We start from the raw sequence: 21,157 nt of genomic DNA, 5'->3' as shown, positions 1-21,157 counted from the left end.
ATTTTTTTTTCACGAAATAGTACCAGAACAAAATTGAAAATGGGTATTTCAGCTGTTTATCTGTATATGTATTTCAATACTCACAGCCCTGGTTGGATCACCAAAGTCTATCTTCAACCTCCCCATTGCTCTAATGATAGCAATAATGGACTGAATGGTGTTACTGTAGACAACAGCTTTGTACTGTTTACATTCTTCTTCTGAATAACCAGCTTCATGGATAATCCTATGGAAGGAAAAAAAAAAAATAAATTCTCTATTCAACTTAAAACATATTTCTCTACCACAGTATTTCACTATACTTACTTCATTTGTTTGACAATTGTGCTTTTCCCTGATTCACCAGCTCCTGGAAAAAAAATGTGTAAAAATTCATTAGACTTTTATTAGACTTTGAAAATAGATTTGTTTTCTACAATTGAAATACCCAGTCAGTATCAAAACCTTGATTAATTAAAAGTACATTTGTTATAAATTAATTTTTAATATCAAAATGTGTCTCATGCTGGGAGTTTCAAAATTAAGACTTTACAAAACAAACCATTCTGCTCTAAAAAGTCTTTCCTTTTCTTTAAAGAAGTAAGCATAATCTTTACACAATCTGCTGATGTTTCTAATGCAAACAGATGATCAGTTGTTCAGTGTCACAGGGGTCTGAAATTCAGTTCCTTTAACTGCCTTTTTAATCACTATCTAACCAAAACCCTCTTTGTAAGTTTTTCACACTGTGCTAATGGTCTTCAGTGTTGTAAAGAAACTTCTTCACATACTTCAGGGTTCTAGTCCTCATAACCATTTTTTGAGTCTTTCAAGAGCACATCAATATAGTCAGGCTACTTTTTGGTGGAAGAGATTGTAGTATGAGATTTGCCAGACATATCATTCTCTATGCTTAACAAATACAAAAAAAATTGTTAAAAAAAAATTGTCTGTCAGCAAACAGAGGGGGGAAAAAAAAAAGCAGTTTGATGTCTTGACAATCTCTCTTTAGTCTGCTTCCTTCTCTGAAAAAATTATGGAACTCCTACAGCTGTGATCTAATCCTTTTGGACAGCATGCTCCCAGTTTGTCTGTAACTATTCTCCCTCTTATATTTCCTCTTCCTTAATATGGTTTTGCAGAAACAAGTATAATCTTCACACAGTCTGAAGGTGTTTCTAATGCAAACAGATCATTTGTGTCATTCCTCTTCATTAGAGGTCATGGTGACCAAGGGAAACTACTGACAATGGCTGTATTTATTCATCTTCAAAAGAGGGCATGAAGGGTAATCTGAGGCATTACGAGACTGTCAGCCTCACCTCAATCCTCAGAAAACTATACAACAAGTACTCCTGGAAGTCATTTCTAGGATCATGAATGAAAAGAAGGTGACTGGGAATTGCCAGAAGAATTTACAAAGTGCAAACTGTGCCTAACTTTACATTTTTTTATAAGGAACAGCTGTCTTTGGGGATGAAGGACACAAATGGATGTCATTTACTTTGACACTAATAAAGCTTCCCATAGCATCCTTGTACCACATTGGATAAATATCTTCAGTGTGTCTGAAAAATCTGCCCAGACAGATTGAAAGGCTTGTGGTCAGAAGTTTAAATAAAATCTATCTGGAGACCAGTTATAAGAGGCAATCTTTGGGAGTTCATATTGGGCTAATAGAGTGTTGCATCTTCATCATGACATGAAAGCCGGGATGCAATGTACTCATATCAAGTCTGCAGGCAACATTAGCCTGGAAGGCCAGGAAGTGGTTAGTGTTGGAGAAGACGGGTGCTATTCAGAGGGTCCTTAACTAGAGGACCGAGTCTTTAAGAATCTTAGGACAGCAAGCAGAGAAACATACAAAGCCCTAGAAATGGCACAGAATAACCCCTGCAACAACACAGACGTGGGACTAATGGGTTAGGGAATAACCCTGCAGAAAACAACTGTGGGGAATCAACAACCTGAAGACTCAGGAGTGTGCTCTTGTAGCAATGAAGGTCAATCATATACCAGATGGTTGCACCAGATCTGGCTGGGAAGGAGTTAACTTTCTTCACAGCACCTCATATCGTTCTGTGTTCTAGGATTTGTGGCTAAACCAGCATTGATAACACACTAATGTTTAGCGTTGCCAAAAAGTGCATGCATGGCAACATGGCTTTTTCTCATTTCTGTTCTGTCCCCACTCCTAGTAAGGAGTCTAGTGGTGGACAAGGAGTTGGGATGGGACACTGCCAGGATCCAAGTCGATGAGAGGGACCTTCCATACCACACAATGCTATGCTCAGAAGTTAAAAGCTCAGGGAAAGAAGGAGGAAGGGTGAACAGTTGTGGTTATGTTTTTTGTCTTAACCTTTGGAAAGGTAGTTATGGTAAGAGGTTTAGAGCATAAGTCTTAGGAAGAACAGCTGAGAAAGCTGGGACTTTAGCCTGGAGAAAAGGAGGCATGACCTTATTGCTCTCTACAACTACTTCAACGGAGATTGTGGCAAGGTTCTGTTGGTTTCTTCTCCCAAGTAAGAACAGACAGGATGACAGGAAATTGCCTCAAGTTGTGCCAGTGAAGATTTAGATTGGATATTTGGACAAAAGTGTGGTCAAGCATTGGAACAGGCTGCCCAGGGAAGCAGTTTAGTCACTATCACTGTAAGTATTTAAAAGATATGTAATGTGGCACTGAGGGACACAATTTAGTAGTGGACATGGCAGTGCTAGGTTAATCATTGGACATGAACCACCTAAATGCTATGATCTTCCCACACAATCATTATGTACACTTGAGGCCCTGCTTTCCAGGAAGTTGGCAAACATCTGCCTCAGAATGGGAAGCAGGGAATTGATTCTTTTTGCTTTGTGTGTGAAAGCTTTTTCTTTCCCTATTAAACTGTCATTATCTTGATCCATGAGTTTTCTCACTTTCCTTCTATTTGCTCCTTATCCTAAGGGAGAGAAGAGGGATCATGCAGCTGTGTGGGTGTTTGATTGACCCAGACCTACAGCTACCACTGCTGCACTGGCAGAACTGTTGTCACAAAGTCAAAAGAAACTGTTATTTACCAGCAGTCAGCATTCATTATGCAGTATCCGAGTACTGTGTACTTTTCCCTGCCCCCAGCACCCAGTAAATAAGATCCTGATAAACTAGACAAAAAACAGTATGTCACTTAATAGATTTGGGGGTGGGCATACATGGCAAACTAGGAAAATCTAAACGGAACTGGGCATTTTCATCATGGAAACACTATAGGGGTTGGGGGGGGAGGTGACATGATGTGTATGTCCAATTGCTGTCCTCTCCATAAAACTCACTTAAGACAGTTGGACACAAATTTCTCAAATGTACATGACAAAAAAATCTAAGGCAATCAAGAAGCTGTAGCACACACAGTTCCACAGAGATATTAAGAGGGGTAGGGAGCCTATCCCCATGGAATAACTGTGCACAGAGGAACCAGAAACTCAGCATTAGAGATCTGAACAGGGCTCTGCGTAATCTTATGTACTTTGATGTTATCTTTGCTTTGAGCCAAAGGTTGAGCTAAATGACGTCTAGATCTTTCTTACAACTTAAAATGTTATCTGACATTAGTATAAAAGAATACTTCTGATTATTGTATAGTGATGCCTTTGGTATTTTCCTCCTATTAAACTAAATATGGAGCTTCATGACAGGCTCAAGCCAATTTAAGACTGGCTGCCAAAGTTGTCCCACCTCCTCCTCCCCAGCACTACTACTGATGTGGCTAGACTTCCCTTCCTCTGACACACAGTAGAATAAGTGTTAGCACCAACAAGAGCTAGTGTGTTGCAGAATTAAGTAGTTAAGGAATAAAGTGAGCCTGTCAACACCAATCTAAGATTGCTTAAACATCTTCTCTAGCTAATGCCAAAGACTTATTTTTTATAAACCTGTAAGTAGCAACAGTTCTCTGACTGAGCTGCCATGGTAGTGCAATGGCAGTATATCAATGTAAACAGAAAACAGAGATACCAGTATAGAAGTCATTTGTTATTGTGACACTTGAAGCATTCATAAACCAAATCAACATGTTTCTCAATACCTAATTATGCACTTAAGCACAAATAGGTGACAAAAGTTTAAAGATTAACTTCATTACTGAAAATAATATTATTTGCTTTGGAGTAATATTTTTGTTCAAACATTGGAAGAAAGAACTTATTTTTGCATTCAACAGTCATTTTGGAGATATGAAATATTACTACAGCATTTGATTTACATAACCTTGTGATGTGCTCTTTCTGTTAAAAACCTGCTACATTTGACTAGAGCAGGTCAGTGTCAGGGCTACTCACAGTATTAAAAGATCATTTTTTTGTAATATACTTTCTACTCAGTTTTTCCAAGTCTGATATGCATATGCCTCTATTGTGTTACAATTCACAAGTACCTAGAATTCTTATAAAAGTCATCTAGGTAACATAACCACAAACAGTCACAATAGATATAAAAAAATACATCATTTATTACACAGTATCCAACATCAACAGTGAGTTCCTAGAAGCCACATTCCCCTATTTACTTAATGGAAAATAGAAACAGTTGTGTTTGGCTTGGGTTTTTTTTAATGCATGCTAAAATGTGTGCAGCTTGCTTAATAATCTTTCTGAAGTATACAAGAAAGCCATACATTACTCACTGTTCCACATTGAAATGAGAATTTTTTTTTCCTGTACTCCTTAATGAAGAGCTCAACCAGATTTTCTGATGGATGCATTTATAAAATTTTATCCTCTATCTCAATGTAAGATGTTTATACAGCGAAGTGAGAATCTAACTCTGTTTTAGCAGGTTTGAGACAGGAACAAACAGTATTAAATATTTCATGTGACAGCTGCATATAAAATGTCAGAGCCAAATCCTACCCAAATTTAGACAGACTTGATTGTATATTCCTTAATCGTCTAGTAAAGGATGCTATTTATTGCCTGCTACAGTGTGATACTTGATTTTAGCTTCACTACCGCTAGTAATTTAAATGGTCTTTTTGGCTCAGTTTCTATTTACGTATAACAAAAAACAATAAGAGGCATGACACTTCTGCTCAGACTAGAAAACCAGTAGTGTATCAGTTCCAAATGTGAAATACTGCTTGGTGATTTTTTTGGGGTTTTTTTTTGCTTAGCTTTAAATGAAAGCCTAACCTAACTGTTAGGTCATCACTGACAAAACTAGTGAACATTTTCATCTCTCTTGCATACTTTTGTGTTCTCCATGAGCTCCTCACATGAAGAGTAACATATCCTACGAAAATCCAATTGAATGCACAGAATTTAAAAGGTTTTAGTCACATAGTTCAATGGGAATGTAACTCCAATTAAGTTTAACACTCATTACACCTGCTTGCCAGAAAGCAGGTAGACCCTTATGCTTCATTATGTAGTCCAACAACACGTAGAAGTGAAACATGTTCAACTGAATCACCACAGAGGAAACAGTAGAACCATGTTTCTCCTTCAAAGATTCTACCCTATCATCTGAAGGGTCTTCTGCCTCATACATGAGTAACCAGGTCCTACCTTCACGTGTATTTCCAGAGCTAGCACTGGTGTTATCCAAAGCAGTCGTTTATCTGGATTCAGCTTGAGTTAAGACAGCACTCAGTGAATTAATATCTAGCACATAAACTCAGGCCTATGACTAACCCTGCCATACCATCCCTGGCAGTTAATCTGAAACTCAGCTAAATAATAGGGACTACATTTGTACTATAATTTCTCTTTCAAAGAAAACTTTCAACTTTGGAAATAGAGGAAAAATCAAAACATCTTCAGGTTCAACCAACCAACAACAAAAAAAAAAAAACCCTGTAACACCTCAACCTCATGTATAATACTCTGAAGAAACTGAATAGGGCCAGCAAAGCTCAAATGAATTTAAGTAACAGGTAAGGCGGTATTTGTTTCTCCAAGATGTTATTTGGCCAGTAACACAAGAACTTACTAAAAAAATTATTAGGATAGATTTAGTTGGAATTGACCTTAAAGATCATTTCCAATCTACTACATGATTCTATGATCCTGTGACTCATTACTGTGAAATTGTAGTGAACAGATTCAGTATTATTTCACTTTCCAAATGGAGCAGGTCTGTGTTTATTAAAAAAAAGTATTTTATAATTTGCTTAAAAATAACAGCTCAGCAAAAATGTTACTTTAAACTACTCACAGTGTCTCATGATTTATCATCCCACATGCTGCCTACATAGCAAGCATTCCAGAACTACAAATTTCTGTAACAAATGCTTTATGCACCCAAGCTCAGAAATTGCTGTTTTTAAGTGCTGAGATCTTAATAGCAACATTTCTAATTTGTGAGGCATTTGCTAATCGCTCACTGAAGAAACTAATCAAAACAAAACAAAAAAAAAAAGCAATGTAAACCTCAAGTTCACCTTACTCCTCTTTGGAGGAAACCATCAAGTACAACAATTCCCAACAGCATAAATACACTCCTCATAACACTAACAGAAAAAATTGTAGATTAAGCTTTTTGGAGAAAAAAAAAACCCTAGATTAAGAGTTACATAAAACCTGACAAATAGACCAGGGCTTGCTGTGAACCACCAGCTGAGTCAGACAAAGGACCAGAACCCACAAACAAGTAGGAAAGTCTTGTATTTGCCACATGAGAGTTCAAGTATGGACAAGAGTAACAAATACAGAACTTCCAATGGATATTTGTCAGATTGTCAGATTGAAAATCAGGAGACTTGCACCAGAATAACTTAAACATAGACACATATGTGAAACGTAAAATAAAACATACTGGATTCACCTTGTGTAAAGTCCTCCTTACAACTTTCCTGCCCAGACTCCTGTCAGATGTTATTTCACAGTAGGAGGCACAAGTTGAATAGTAGTTGCCACTGGTCACAGCAGAAGCCTGGTGGTTACTGGCCCCATAGCAGAAACAGTAGAAATCTCTTACAAAAGTGCATACAAGCAGATAGCCTGGAAGTATAATCTCTAAAATTTATCACTTCATGAAACATTACCAGACATGAGAGTTGCCTTATAATTCAAGCTGCTAATCATTGTTACTATATTCAAACCACATCAATGCCAGTACTAGAAACACACAGTGGAATCTTTGTCACACATCCACTAGACAGGTTGGCCACTAAACAAAATACCCAGCACCCACATGGTTCTGTCTCCCTCCATTTTTTTTTTTTTGTCTTGTGCCCTCATTCCCCCTTTTTGAAGCCACCCAAAAGTTACACTTCTTATAATTCTTCTAATTCTGGGACAGCTGCTGCCACTGACTGAGTTTAAGTTCCTTTTCCCCTTCCCAACTGTTTTCATATAGTCAAAGGTTGACTGTCCTCATTACTTATAATATGGCATTAGTCTTGGAATTTCCATAGTTACTGGTATTTTAATGTGCCAGGAAACTTTGAATGAGTTAAAAAGAAAGCTGTATGAATAATATCTTGAAAATATGTCAGTAACCTACCCATGCAGTAAGAGTGTGAATCTCAGATTACATCACTGGTTGAAACCACAGGAGCTAAAGATTCTAAAAATTATGACACTGACTCACATGTACAATCTGAGATAATTCTCAAGGTTTCAGTAGCTGCATGCTGACTTAGTTCTACAGAAGCAGCACCATTTCAACTCATAATCCTCTATCACTTTTATTAATTCCAGTCTCCACACTATGATCCTCTATAAGATTCAGGAACCTCCTCAAGATTCAAAGTCCAGAAATTTTTTAGTTTTTCTAATGGAACTTGAATAATTTTTATTTTGCAAAGAAGATCAGTTATTTACTGCAAGATTTAAATTTTATACTTAAAAAAAGTTAAAGTTGTTATCTTCTTCCATACATAATAGTATGTTCAGAAACAATCACTATATAATTTGAAAAAATGTGGTATGAAAGAACATGAGTAAAGACCTAGAATATGAGTTTGAGTGGATATTTACATCACCATGGTATACGAGATAAATGCTGAGCTATGCAACAGAAAGAACTACCTCCTTCACTCTTAAAATACTTACCAAGACACTGTCTGCCAACAGAGTACAGCATGCCTTATCCAGACTTCCAAATACACATCTAATAAACCTCTAGAACTCCAGAGTGCCCTGACATTTTTCTTGACAGTGTTGGTTGGCCTTCAGTCTCTTACTGTTCTCTGACCTATAAATATGGTTGTGCAAAGATGGGAAGTTCAGTGACCAAAGAAAATTTCTATTACTAAGCAGACTATTATATTTTCATTTCAGGCTCCACTTGCAATTCACAATAATACCATAGTATTATTCACACTTGTAACAGATACAATTCTCCTTGCTATTTCACATTTCTATGTAATTATACAAAGAGTTGTCTGACAGTGTGCATTGCCATCAAAACTTAAAAAAAAGATCTCACGTAAATCTCAACTGTTTTTAGCAAAGCATTATTTACAAATGACATAAATAGCTACTGTGAAAGTTTATACCAGGGCAAATAAAACTATACTAAAAGTTAGCCCATTACTGTAAAAGTAATGCAGTTCACATAAATACTCAGTCTTCGGCCACACCTAACTTGACAGTATTTTTCATCTTGTAGCTCAAGGACTAAGATCCACTAAATACGGAGAATAAAGTATATATATATTGATAGTTGACCTAAACTCACTACAAAAAGGTCTCTACCTCGACCAAAAAATTAAAAGGGCTAAAAATCACTCAGATTGAAATACTAAATGAAAAGATCTGTCTAGCCAGACTGATCTTTTTCAAAAGCAAACATTTTCAGAACTCTTATTTGCATTTGAACCAGGGAAGAAAATCCATGTGTACACTCAACCACATTCTTTTGTTGCACTCACAGGCATTTTTCACATTTTCTACCTACAAGCAGATTATTTGTGGTTAACAGTACTAAAAGTGTAGTCTTTTGTTGTTGTTTAAATAGAGTTTGTATTTAACTGCTCTCAAACTAAACAAGCCTTAAAAAATACATAAAAGTACATAAAAATTTCAACCCATTCAAACAAGCAGTTGCACCCAATAAGCCCAGAAGCAAGGAATAACAGAGATATCTACATAAAAAAGAAGTCTGTTAAGCCTCAAGTAAGCATGTTGTCAAAAATTGATCTAATCCAACTCCAAAAGGTCCTATGTTCCGTATCAGCAGAGAAAGCAACTGAAGTAGTCTCTCATCTAGCAACCAAATGGCAGCCTTTGCTAGGAAACAGTGAGGCACTAAAGAGTATCAGAAGGAATCCCCATCCATGTCTTTCAGAGCTTTACAAAGTGTATAATGGTTTTGCCAAGAGTTTACTGGATTTATTAAGGATCAGTAACTAAACCTGTGTATAGCTGAGAAATCCACTTCCAGAATGCTTCAAGAAATATTTAATGCATCAGTAACACAGACAACACTTAAGTTGTACTGTTTAAGAAAGCTGCTGAATCTATTACTGGTATATTCTGAAATCAACAAGTATTCAAAATAACATTTACTTAAATAATATCTATAAATACTCAAGACAACGGTCTTGTTCCTCCCAGTTTTGTTAGTACAAGACATTTATCTCCAATCATACCAGGTTTTAAAATTATATTCTAATACATTCACACCATATTCTGGTTATATTAGTACAACTGTACTGTTTTAACTGGAGACTGTCTCCATTTTTCTCTCTACTGTTTGGACATTAATCTGGAAGTTATGCTTCTTACTGACTATCATCTTGCACTCTTCACAAAGGGTTAGGTAGAAGAAGATTCTTCCTAGGGAAGCATATAACCTGGAAGTTAGAATAGCATATGGAAACACAGGTCTAAGAATCCTAGGACTTAGCAAAAACCAAACTCCTGTCTCCATTTTCTGAACAAGCGCCCTAATCTAACACTTCTTGAGAAAGACTAGCACTATCTCCCATTCCAGAAAAAAAACATTTAAAAGTAAGGAAGTTTTGAATAGTTTAGCATGCCTATCACCTGGACCTTGCAGGTGAACACAATTTCCCATTATTCCTAATCTGACTCTGCACTGAACTATGACAAAAATTAAAAGACTCTTACTCTGAACCCCTCAAGAGTTTCTATGCACTTCTAGTACATCATTTACATAAGACAGGTATCTCTGCTCCTCATCATGCTTTCATTTAGTTCTTCACTTGACCATTATGAAATACCAGTCAAACTGACCACACTAGCAGCAAACTAAGGCCAAACAGGACAGCCAATTTAACTACTAAATCAGCACAAAACTGAATTAAGCTTTGCAGGTGATATGGAAGGGTAAAACCATTCAGCATGATGCTGCAAGAACACTCTCCTTTTTAGCAACACAAAGCTTCCAGAATGGCTCAACTGCTTACCAGACAACATGCACTGCTTATTTCCAGCATTCCAATACAAATTTAGAAAGTAAGCAGCTCATGAGTTTTACTGGAAACTACTAGAAAAAAAACAGAGATTCAGAACATCCTTATGACTGTGACAATTTAACAAACCATGCTATGCACAAAACAACTACAACAGCTTCCTCTATGTAAAAAACTCCAACATGCAGCTGTATGCAAGAGATTATTTTATCAAATTTGCAAAGGGAAGATCGGATAAAGGTAGCTAACTGTCAACAGGCCTCCAACTCGAGTTGGAGCCATTGATCCAACGTTATTTTCATGGGAAGAAACAGTCCATATTAATTTCTAGAAGATATTAGGAATTTTAAACCTGCTTCACAGCTTCAAGAGGGATTTTCATCACAGTACACTGATTCGTTCTTTAAAAGCAATCTGTTTAAAGCAATGACTGCAGAGACTTTCTAACTATTCTGGTTGCCTAGATACTGCTATATTTCACTAAAGATTTAATCAGGTACCTTTGCAAAGTATATTACGCACTTCAAATGCAATGCTACACTTCTAAAAGGTATAAATAAGAAAGTAAAGTAGATTTCCTAAATTGAAGGACTGTACATTCAATTGATTCCTTTAATTAAGTAGTAAGTTTATGGAAAGTATCTTCTAATTTCAATGTCAATTTATATAAGTACATAGAATATTGCAGTTTACATGCATTTCTAAATATAAATACACAGAAACCATATAAATGTACATGTCAACACCAATACTTGATTTGATACCTAAACATAGAAGTGTGTAACTCAGAACTACACAGAACAACTACATGGTGAAATGGTTACGAACAATCACAAACATGGATAATTAGTCTATGATGTGACATCATTCCTTCATTTCCCACCTTGATTCTCATTAAGAAATTTTGTCTGGCCTGCTCCTACTTAATGGACGTGAACAAAATATGTTTCACACTGCAATACAAGATTTGAACTTGTCTCTTTGTAAAGGCACATATTCCTATTACATAAAACTGTCTCAGTAAGAAGAGTTTATTTTTGTCTTAATTGTCTAATACATTTCAGTATCTTGATTATTGTGCTCAGAAATGTCAGTAAGTTGAGCCACTTCAAAAACTTTGTATTTTCCCCAAATAGTGCACTCAAAACTTCCTGCCCTCCCAAGTTCCAAGTTCTGATTTTTCCAACTGCTCTCTATATAACTGTACCAACTTAAATACCTTTTGGAAACAGAATCTCTCAGGTGAAGGCACCTAAGCTCCATTTACAGAATAACAAAACCATAATTTACACAAAGCCTGAGGTAACAGTAGAAGCTGAGCAAACAAAGGCAATAAATAGAACAGCTGACCTCAGTAAAGCTGAACAATGACTAAGAATTAACCTCAGAATAGCAATTCTTCATCAATTCTTCATCAATTCAGGTTCTCCCATTTGGAAAAAAACCCCAAACTTTTAATTACTAATTATCAAATCAGTTCAGATCTTTATTTCAGTGTTTCCATGGCAGAAAAACTTTACACTTAGCAGAACATCTTAAATATCTCTTTTCTACTTCCAGTTTTCTGCCTTGACGTTTCCCAGATAGCACATTACAGAAACACTGCAGACATCCATCAAGCTCAGCAGTAAAACTGACTTTAGGATTTCATGCCCTCTCAAGCCAGACTCAAGGACTGGTTTAAAAATATTTAGCCAGAGTTAAGATATGCTGACTACTCAATTATTCCTTCTCAGAGGATCAAAACAACTAGAGGGTAAAATGTGGCAGCAAAAATCCAATCCAATATAATTACACAAACTGGCACAGCCTAACTCTTCATGGCACAACGCCTGAGTTCAAGTTGTGCCAACACAACTATGCAAGGAGCTATAATGTAAACTTTTGTGAAGTCACTTTTAACTCTCTTCAGAGCTAAAGGAGATTAGCTTAAATACACAATCATTTCAGTAATATAACCTACAAGACTTAAGTAAACTGTCATATAAGCACAATGACAATACAATAAACTGCTGCAGAAAAAGTAGGAAGAAACTAATTGTCACTTGAAGAACTTCAGTGTGGTCTTGAGGTGCCACTAATGCTGAGAGTGAACACCAAGGTACTCTTGGGAAGACAGAGCTGCTTTGGTCTCTGACTCAGGGTTGGGGGGGAAGAAGCATTGTTTGTAAAAGTTAACTTGAAAAAACAATTTCTTAAGCTTAAAATGTTTTCTAACTCTTAAAATAAAATGCAGCCTTAATGTCTGACACAAAAGAGAAAGTAATTTCTATAGATAACTACAATTCTAAATCAAAACACAAAAAGCAAAGTCACCATTAGTAGCATCATGACATAGTACAAAATGAACAGTTTCTCTTTGGCCCTAAAACAGGTACGTAAGTATGTTTTTCCTAAGAACATTAAAAAATTAAAATCATGACACAATCATAATAGTGATTTGATAGAAAACTTCCAAAATTAAGATTTAAATAACAATGCAACAGATGATCTGAAATACTAAAAATAACCAGTGTTGTAATGAAGTCTATACACACATTAAAGACTGTTATTATGATGCTGTAAATTGTACTACTAACAGTCAAATAGAAAGAGACAAGCAAAGAACCCAAAGTGCAATTATACAAACACAACCATAACTGAATGGCTCTGTTTTCTGCAGATCCACGAGCCGTCTTTCACAAAAGCAAAGGGGTTTATTACACTATGAGAATCTAGCAATTTTGACTTTGTTCTTTGAAAATTGTTATATTTAGTACAAAGGCTTGAGGATTTCATTGACTTTAACTACAAAGTCAGATATAAAAGTCCATGTAAGTAACATCCTGACTGCGACAGTCCAACTGTACTGTATTAAAACGCAAGACAGCTCCTAGTTCAGAACTCTTGATAAATCTAAACATACAGGCAGAAACTCAGGTCAGAAGGGGAATCAGACAAACAAGACCAACAAGCAAAAACTCCAGACCTCAAATGTTAAATGCTTCTTTTAGGTATTATAAAACAGCTTTCAAATAAGATGTGGACTTTGTAAATATCTATAGATCATTGTCTCTCAAGCTGAGACAGGAAATACATTGTCAGAAATGTTTTAGACTAGGCTGGTGTAACCCATAAAGATGAGATCAGCATCTCTGAAGTGTGCAATACTTGTTTGTGAGGAAACAGCTTTTTCGACAAGTCACATAATTTTGAACTGTGAAGTTCAGACTTCTAAAGTCTGTTTTGTCTACAAGTCTGGAGAAAGAGAATACTCTGGAGGAAAGGCAAGAGAAGGCATGGTACAAACAGCACATACGTATTTTTTTCAATCCAATGTGCAGTCAGGTCTGAAGGAAGGCAGGTATTGCCAAGGACTGTGAGGATCATGCTGTTGAAAAGATGAGTATGCAGTGGGAGTCAGTTGACTGAGCAGATAGAAAGATGCAGGTATGTAACAAAAGCAAAGCAGCCATAAAAAGATGCCTGAGATGTTAAGATTCTGAAGATCAACTGAATAGAATTGTTCTAGTTACTGCCTTAAGGAACAGGATGAAGTGCAATGAAAAAGCTTAAATACTCTGCCTTAAGTTAAAAAACAGGTATCTTTGATAATGTGACATGACAATGTTCCAGTATGAATCACAAGAGTCTACTGAAGGAAAGTGGCTCTGTTGGTCATGAGTATAAAGGTATCCATTCAGTTTAAGAGCTACAAACACGATTATCCAGAAAAGATGATAAACACAGTTGTCAAATATATGGTCTGTGACCTCCTGGATCCTACATCCACTCCTGAAGAACGTTTAAGACATGTTGCCTTTTTCATTCAAGACACAAAAAGCATGAACACTGAATTTGCTATATTAGGTGAAGAATGTGATAATCCACAAGACAAACTGCTAATCCTATAAACTCACGCTGCCAGCTTGAGTATATTCATAAAACCTGATGAGTTCACCTCATACCAGAAGGCTTCCTTAGTAAGTGAGGCACTGTCTGTTCTCCTCCAGTTGGCATAAATAGTCTTATGTGCTTCAGCTAATTCATCAGACATGTATTTGCAAATCCACATTTGATCTGGATTACATGTATATTAATGCACCACATGGATCGGACACACAGAGTTACCATCTCCCAACATAATTACATTAATTCTAAAAGCAGCACTGGAATTTTTGTTTGTTGAACAGTCAGTTAAGACAAAAAGGTATGGAAGAGAAAAATAACTTAGTTTCTATTGCTTGTTCTTCATGCAATCCAGTCAGAACATATATTGCTTTTCAAAAATCTTGCTCATACTAAGTGCATGAGCTTAACTACAGAAACCACAAAAAAATAATCCAATAAAACAAAATATTACTTCAAACAATTAGGAAACAGAAGTTTAGGAACTGCCACCTTGACAAAAATACTGATGTGCTTAAGGAAAAGTAGGTTTGTATGTCACATTTTAAATGTTGTAAAATATACTAGACAGCACTTTTTGTTGAGTTCCCATGAAATTTAAGTATTTGTCACAGATTACTTTAAAGCTATTTTCAATCAAAAAAAGTTGTTTTTTTTTTTAAGAAACTCTATGCTCAAATTCAGCTTACTTCTGAGGACAGAGCTCAGAAATTTTCAGCAGAAGGTTCTCCTGCTGTTGGGATAGCACATTGCAGTGTGTAGAATTACAAGGTTAAAGTAGCTATACATAGATAACGTTCAGAGTCAAATAATTTTATGCCAAACAACCTGTAGTCAAATTTGTACAAAACAATGCATAAATTTACAGATTAGATAATCCAGTATTTTGCACATATTAACTATTGTCTGCCTCTCCTAGAGACAGGAAATAACAAAACACAAACCTAACATAGATCAGTGATATTGCTCAAAAAGTCATGGTTTCAGTGCAGTGTTGTCACATTTATATCAATAAAAATCACTGCAATTTCCTGTTTTAGAAAGTCCTTTAGAAAAGCATGTAATGGAATAAATTCAGTTTAAAGGCTAGAAATAACATCAATTTTATAAACATATCTTGAATTGAGCCTTCTAGCTCAGGCTTCAGTAGGATTCTCTGATCACTTCACAAAAACATAGTTTTTATAGATGCTGGAACAAATCTGTCTTACTGTGTCAATAAGCATACAGATACATGCTCTTCTACATAAGCAAGATACTTCAGATGCCTCACACATTGTATGTTCCTGGCACTAGATCACAATTTGTACTTTTCCTTTTATTTCAGTGTCTTTTTTTAACACAACAAGCCCATAAATAGATGTAGGAGAGTACAACCAAGTAGATGATGAACTATGAACAAGCAACTGGGAAGTGCGCAGTGAGAAGAAAGTGACTCTAGAGGAAGTAAGTTTAACTAGTTTTGACATCAGATAAAGTAGTCACATAATATTTAAGACATCTGACACAGTTCCAAGTAAAAGCACCAAAACAAACTTCCAGTTCATAAATGCATCCATGGGTATGTATACAAAGCCTCATTCTGAGTTCAGTAAACATTTAGGCAATTTTGTTTAAATAATTCAAACACCAGTCCTAAAAGAAATTAGCCTGCTAGTTTTCACATCTCTTCTTAATAGGGGTGGAGGAGATATTGAGTTACTGCTCAGAACACTATGAGAAAGTACATACATTTGAGCATTTGTTCCATACACTGAGATTTCATGAGATTACAGCAGAAAAACAGTTTTCTCTATTAGAAAGCTTCTCTGTATTTTACAAAATTTAAAACCAAAAGCTCGAAACATAGGACTTTCTACATGAGAGCATTAAAAAAATGAAAATAGCAACAAAATTAATTCTCCAGTTTAAAGCATCTTTCTATAGATGTGGACTCTTCCGGCATCCACAGAATATGATGAAAGATGTGAAGATGACTACCAAACTACATGTACTAGGAAGTTCCACAGAGAGCAGCAAAATACTGGAAAATCATTTTAAATGCCTTTCCAGAATGCACATAAAGCACTACTTTGCTACCTTTGAATAAGACAATAACATATTCTGCAGTATTCCTGTAAACCATGTCCAAGACCACCTTCCCATGCGACAATCTGAGGATTCCCAAGGTATACAGGACTAGACACAGAACCAATCCAAAGCCTAATACTTTCTGTAAAACAAGCCTAATAGTTTCTGTAAAACAAATTAAAAAAAAATAAAAGCTTTAATTGCTTTTCTCACAAGCAAAATTTTAAATCTATGCACATAGTTTCAGACATCTGTTTTTCCCATTGTAGGTTTTTTTCATCTCTTCATCTACCCATGAAAGTGCTTCAGTTTCCTACACCTTTCTGGAGCTATTTTAGAATTTTGCAATCGAATGAAGTTATTTAAGAGGTCTACTACAATATTGGTAGTGAATAAAGCACTGTAGACAAGCAATCTAGTAAAACCAGTGACACAGGGAGTGAGAAACTGGACAGTTGTTTAAGAAGTTTACCTGAAACTGCAGCTCTGGGAGAGGAAGGGCAACACTAGGAAAGCTGCAATTCAATAGCTACTTAATTCTAGATTAGGAAGATCTGGTCTGATTTAGCTACGCAGCATACGCTGCAAAACCCCCTACAACATTAATACAGTGCAAGTCTTGCAGCATTCATCTGTCCACAAATTTTACAGTAGTTTTATTCCTGTACAAAAGTATTTATAATCAAAAACCTCGCTTCCTTTTTTCTAGTAGTTATGTTTTTCTAACATAACTTTATTTTACTTATCTTTACACACAAGTATATCACTTAAAACATACAAAAAAGCTCGCTTCGAGTATTTGTGAGTAAATTCACAAATGATATAGTCTATTATGTGAGTCACTATGTTACAGATTTAGAATCCTCATCAAGGTTGTTCTTCCCATCCTAAGATTTCAGCAACACAACTTCCACGAAAACAAAAAAAAAAAAAGCAAAACCCCACAGTGCAAGAAGTTAGATGGTGCCTTGTCTTGTGTTCCTTTGATGTTTGCTGCACTTTATGCTTACAGCAATACTTTAGGAGATGTTCAGGTTTACAAGAAACACCAAGAGCAAACACCCTCCAACCTAAAATTCCCTTCCCCTGAGCAGAGGTACACAGAAAACAAGCGAAAAGTTTGATGTTATCCCCCCCATATACCGGAGTTAGGGCCTCCTCCAAACAAGGGTGCGGGCCAAACTACGCCGTTCGGTTTCCCCAGAACAACCCTGCCTCTAACGGCCCGAAGGAAGTCGAGACGCCCACCTGCGCTAAGGTGCTGCGGTGCCTCCCCTAACTCCCAAAACTTCCGAGGGGCTACGAGCACATACCCCATTACGGCATAGCGGCGTTCCTCCCGCCACGTTATCCGAGGAAGGCATCCCTTCGCCCAGCCGCCCTATAAGCCTGAGAAGCGGGGCCCGCTCTCCTCCGCCATCCTCGGGTGCCACACTAGCTGCGAGCTGGTTCGGCGGGCACCTGCCCCGCCCCTACAGAGAAGCCCTGTAGGGGGCTTCTGTAGTGGCTGGAAGGCGAGGGGACACTTTCCTTCCTCGGGGCTCTAGGGGGTTACTTCTGGCAGGGAGTAAGACCCTTACCTCACGGCAGCCCTTACCTAAGAGGAGCAGCTTGACCTCCCTGGCTGCCTTCTCTCCATCCTCTCGCAAATTCCGATCGATCATTTTGCTCCTCTCCACCGCCGCCTTGTCCTCGGCGCTCAGCGTACAGCCCATTTTGGGAAGGGGGCTGTTTTACTTCGCAGGAAAAGAGATGCAAAGGAGCGGCGGGGTTTCGCGCCCGGGGCCGCCGACGAGGCGCTGCGGAGGGAGGGGGAGTGAGTGCCTCCTCGTTCTCTTTCTCCGTTCCCCCCCTCCCTCACCTGAAACGCAAAGCGGCGTAGGCACCACACGCCGAGTTTACCTCACACGCGAGCGAGCGAGGAAGAAGAAAATGGTGGGGAGGGGGACAAGGGGAGGCTTGCCTGAAGCTGTCCCCAGGGGGACCGTGGAGAAGGAGAAGGCAAAGCGCTGACTGACGGAGACGGCGTACCGGGGACCACCCCCACTGCCCGAGAGGCTGCCGCTCCTGCCGCCCGGGCTCTCGCGCTCCCGCGACACCGCCCCCGCCCCTCCGGAGGCGCTCGGCCGCGCGCGCCGCCCACACGGCGGCCGGGAAGGGCGGGGGAAGAAGGGGGCGAGCGCGTGCACGGCGGGAAGGGCGGCTCGGCGCGTGCGCACGGCACTCGCCAGCCATTCGGGAAGAGGGCGGGGGCGCAACGGACACAGAACATGAATGGGGTTAAAACGGAGGCGGGAGGAGGCGGCGGCGGCTTCCCGCAGCTCGGGGTGCGGCGGCGTGACGCCATCGCGCGCCAGCCCCGGACACCTGCCAGCGGCGGCACAAAGCCCTTGCGGGCTCGAATTTAAACGGTTCTGTGTGGAGCTTCCATTCCCCGGCGGAGCGGGAGAGCGCCGGGCAGGGCCATACCAACACCCGCAGGGGCGACTCCAGAGGCTGAGGTCGCCCGAGAGATGTTGGGGAGGAGGAGGCGGTGGAATAGACCGCTCTCCGCGGTCACGGCGTCTCCTCAGCACCACCTCGATCGCCGATGACTACTGGCGTCCCCGCCGGCATTGTGCTCGCTTCCTGCCCCTTCGCTGCTGAGATCTGTCAGAAGGCTCAAGGACCATTGCCAGTGGGCCGACAGGCGCGGAGGGCAATGCCAGGAGAGGGCCTGGGACAGCAGCCGGGCTTTCTGCTCTTGAGACTCACCAGTCGGCAGTGTTTTTCCCCTACAAAGAGCAAGCCAACCAAAATGATCCCACCCCACCCCTCAGAACAGCTCAACTTTCTGCTATTGTGCCTGGTCGCGTACTCTCTCAGCTCAAGTATATCACCATCTGTATATCCATATGCCATCAACGGAGTGTTTTGTTTCTTGCCTATCCCAGAATCACTGAATGGTTTGGGTTGGCAGAGGTCTTAAAGGCCATCTAGTTCTGACCTTCTTGCCATGGAAGGAACATCTGCTAGACCTGGTTGCTCAGAGCCCCATGCAACTTAATCTTGAACACTGAAGAGACGGGGCAGCTACAACCTCTCTGGGCAACCTGTGCCAGTGCCTCACCACCCCCAAGAGTGAATAACGTCTTCCTAATGTACAGTCTAAATCTACCCCTTTTCAGTTTAAGGCTATTACTCCTTGTCCTGTCACTACATACCTTTGTAAAAAGTCTCTCTCTGACGTTCTTGTAAGCCTGTTTATGTACTGGAAGGCTGCAGTAACCTGTCCCTGGAACCTTTTCTGTGCTGAACAACCTCAGCTCTCAGCCTGTCTTCACAGGAGATGTGCTTTGGCCTCCTGATCATCTTTATGGCCTGCCTCTGGACCTGTTCCAGTAGGTCTGTGTCCCCAGAGCTGGACACAGGACTCCAGGTGGGGTCTCACAAGAATGGAGTAGAAAGACAGAACCACCTCACTCGACCATGCTTCTTTTCATGCAGCCCAAGATACTGTTTTCTTTGTTTTCTTTTTAAATATAACCCCCTGACAAAACTGTATGCACTGTCTCCAACTCTTTCCCCACCATGCACATATTGCGCTGTTTGGATTGCAAAAGAAAAATCCTATTACCTTGTAATAGGATCACAGAGTAATTCAGTTTGGAAGGGACCTTAGGAGATGATCTGGTCCAACCTCCTGCTCAAAGCGGAGTCAGCTGGGCTTCTGTGTGACTTTGTATCCATCACCCTCCCAAAACTGAGGAGCATAGTCACCTTGAATCAAAGTAGATTTCACAGAATTTCTTATCTAAAGCAGCGTGCACATAAACTTTGTGAATCTCAGGAAATGTTCAGTCAAAACATCTCATAGGACCTTATCTACAAGGCAAATCCATTAAAATAAGATTCATCTTCTCTAATGAGTCCTTACAATTCTATAGGATCTCAAGTATTTCTGCCCCCAGAAGCTCAAAGAGATGAATTTTATAGTACAAGAATTTTAGTATTATAGTTCAAAGACTTTAACTCAGACTCAACTATTACTATACTTGGTAAATTCAAAGAGTTAATATTTGATGGAAAAGTGTATCAAATGTTCGTTTTTTATTGGCTATGTTGGAGTATTTTCTTTACAGGATTTTTTGAACGTTGATGCTGAATAAGCCATAGGTAATGATGTGAAATGAAGTAGATAATGCTCAATTAAACTGTGACTTGAATAATTTTACCATTTTCTGGTTGGTAAGCATATACTCAACCCTAGCAAAGTACAGGATAAAATCCTTTCTTAAAGAAACACTCAGCAACACTAACTTGTAAGGCTTCATAAGGCCTCTGAAACATTTTTTTACCATCTTCATTGTGCTATGAGAGATCTTATTTGGCCATTTTCATCATGCTACTCCTATGGAGAAAGGCTGGGCAGCTGAGAGGAGTTTCTATGCCATGAGCCATTTGTCTTTCTGCGTGGTTCACGTATGCAGACCATTTTGTCTCTTGTGCAGACTTCCACACTGGTACCATGGGATAAAGATTTTTTATGAAAGTATTTGGCTCACATATGAGAACCTAGTCTTGTTTTAGAGTTCCTGGCATATTGTGTGACAAATTGGCAAAGGTAATGCTGCTCAGGAAAGAATGGAGTAGAGGGAAAGCAATATTAATAAGCTTAGGGATAGTTTTCTGGTTTGGAAATAAAGCATAAAGAGTGATTTCTGAAGTAAACAGCACATGGCTTGGATATTGGCACGGAAAAGTGTGCAAATTAAAATATAAGAAAACAGCAGTGATTATGGTAGACAGGAATATGTGATAATGAGAGAGGTATATGTTATAAAGATGCAGGTACTACAAGTAGGACAATGTAACTTTAC

General features: G+C 38.8%; 1 protein-coding gene across 3 annotated transcripts in view; it reads right to left on the bottom strand.

The window, feature by feature from the left end:
• GNAI1 (G protein subunit alpha i1) overlaps positions 1–18,414 on the bottom strand; it is a 32,869-nt gene extending 14,455 nt beyond the window's left edge. For 2 of the 3 annotated variants that reach the window (XM_062019667.1, XM_010200535.2), the window contains exons 1-3: positions 17,896–18,414; positions 307–349; positions 85–226 (exon numbers count right to left, since the gene is read on the bottom strand). In XM_062019667.1, the coding sequence (XP_061875651.1) occupies positions 85–226; positions 307–349; positions 17,896–18,013 (303 nt within the window). In that variant the 5' untranslated portion in view covers positions 18,014–18,414. Of the gene's footprint in view, positions 1–84; positions 227–306; positions 350–17,611; positions 17,722–17,895 lie in introns of those variants that run through there. The other variant, XM_062019682.1, reaches the window with a different exon arrangement.
• Between the last annotated feature and the right edge of the window lie 2,743 nt (positions 18,415–21,157).

This window comes from Colius striatus, chromosome 1 (genome assembly GCF_028858725.1).
Source record: "Colius striatus isolate bColStr4 chromosome 1, bColStr4.1.hap1, whole genome shotgun sequence".
NCBI lineage: Eukaryota > Metazoa > Chordata > Aves > Coliiformes > Coliidae > Colius > Colius striatus.
The sequence above is the reverse complement of the archived record's forward strand: the minus strand, read 5'-3'. Positions and strand labels throughout refer to the sequence as shown.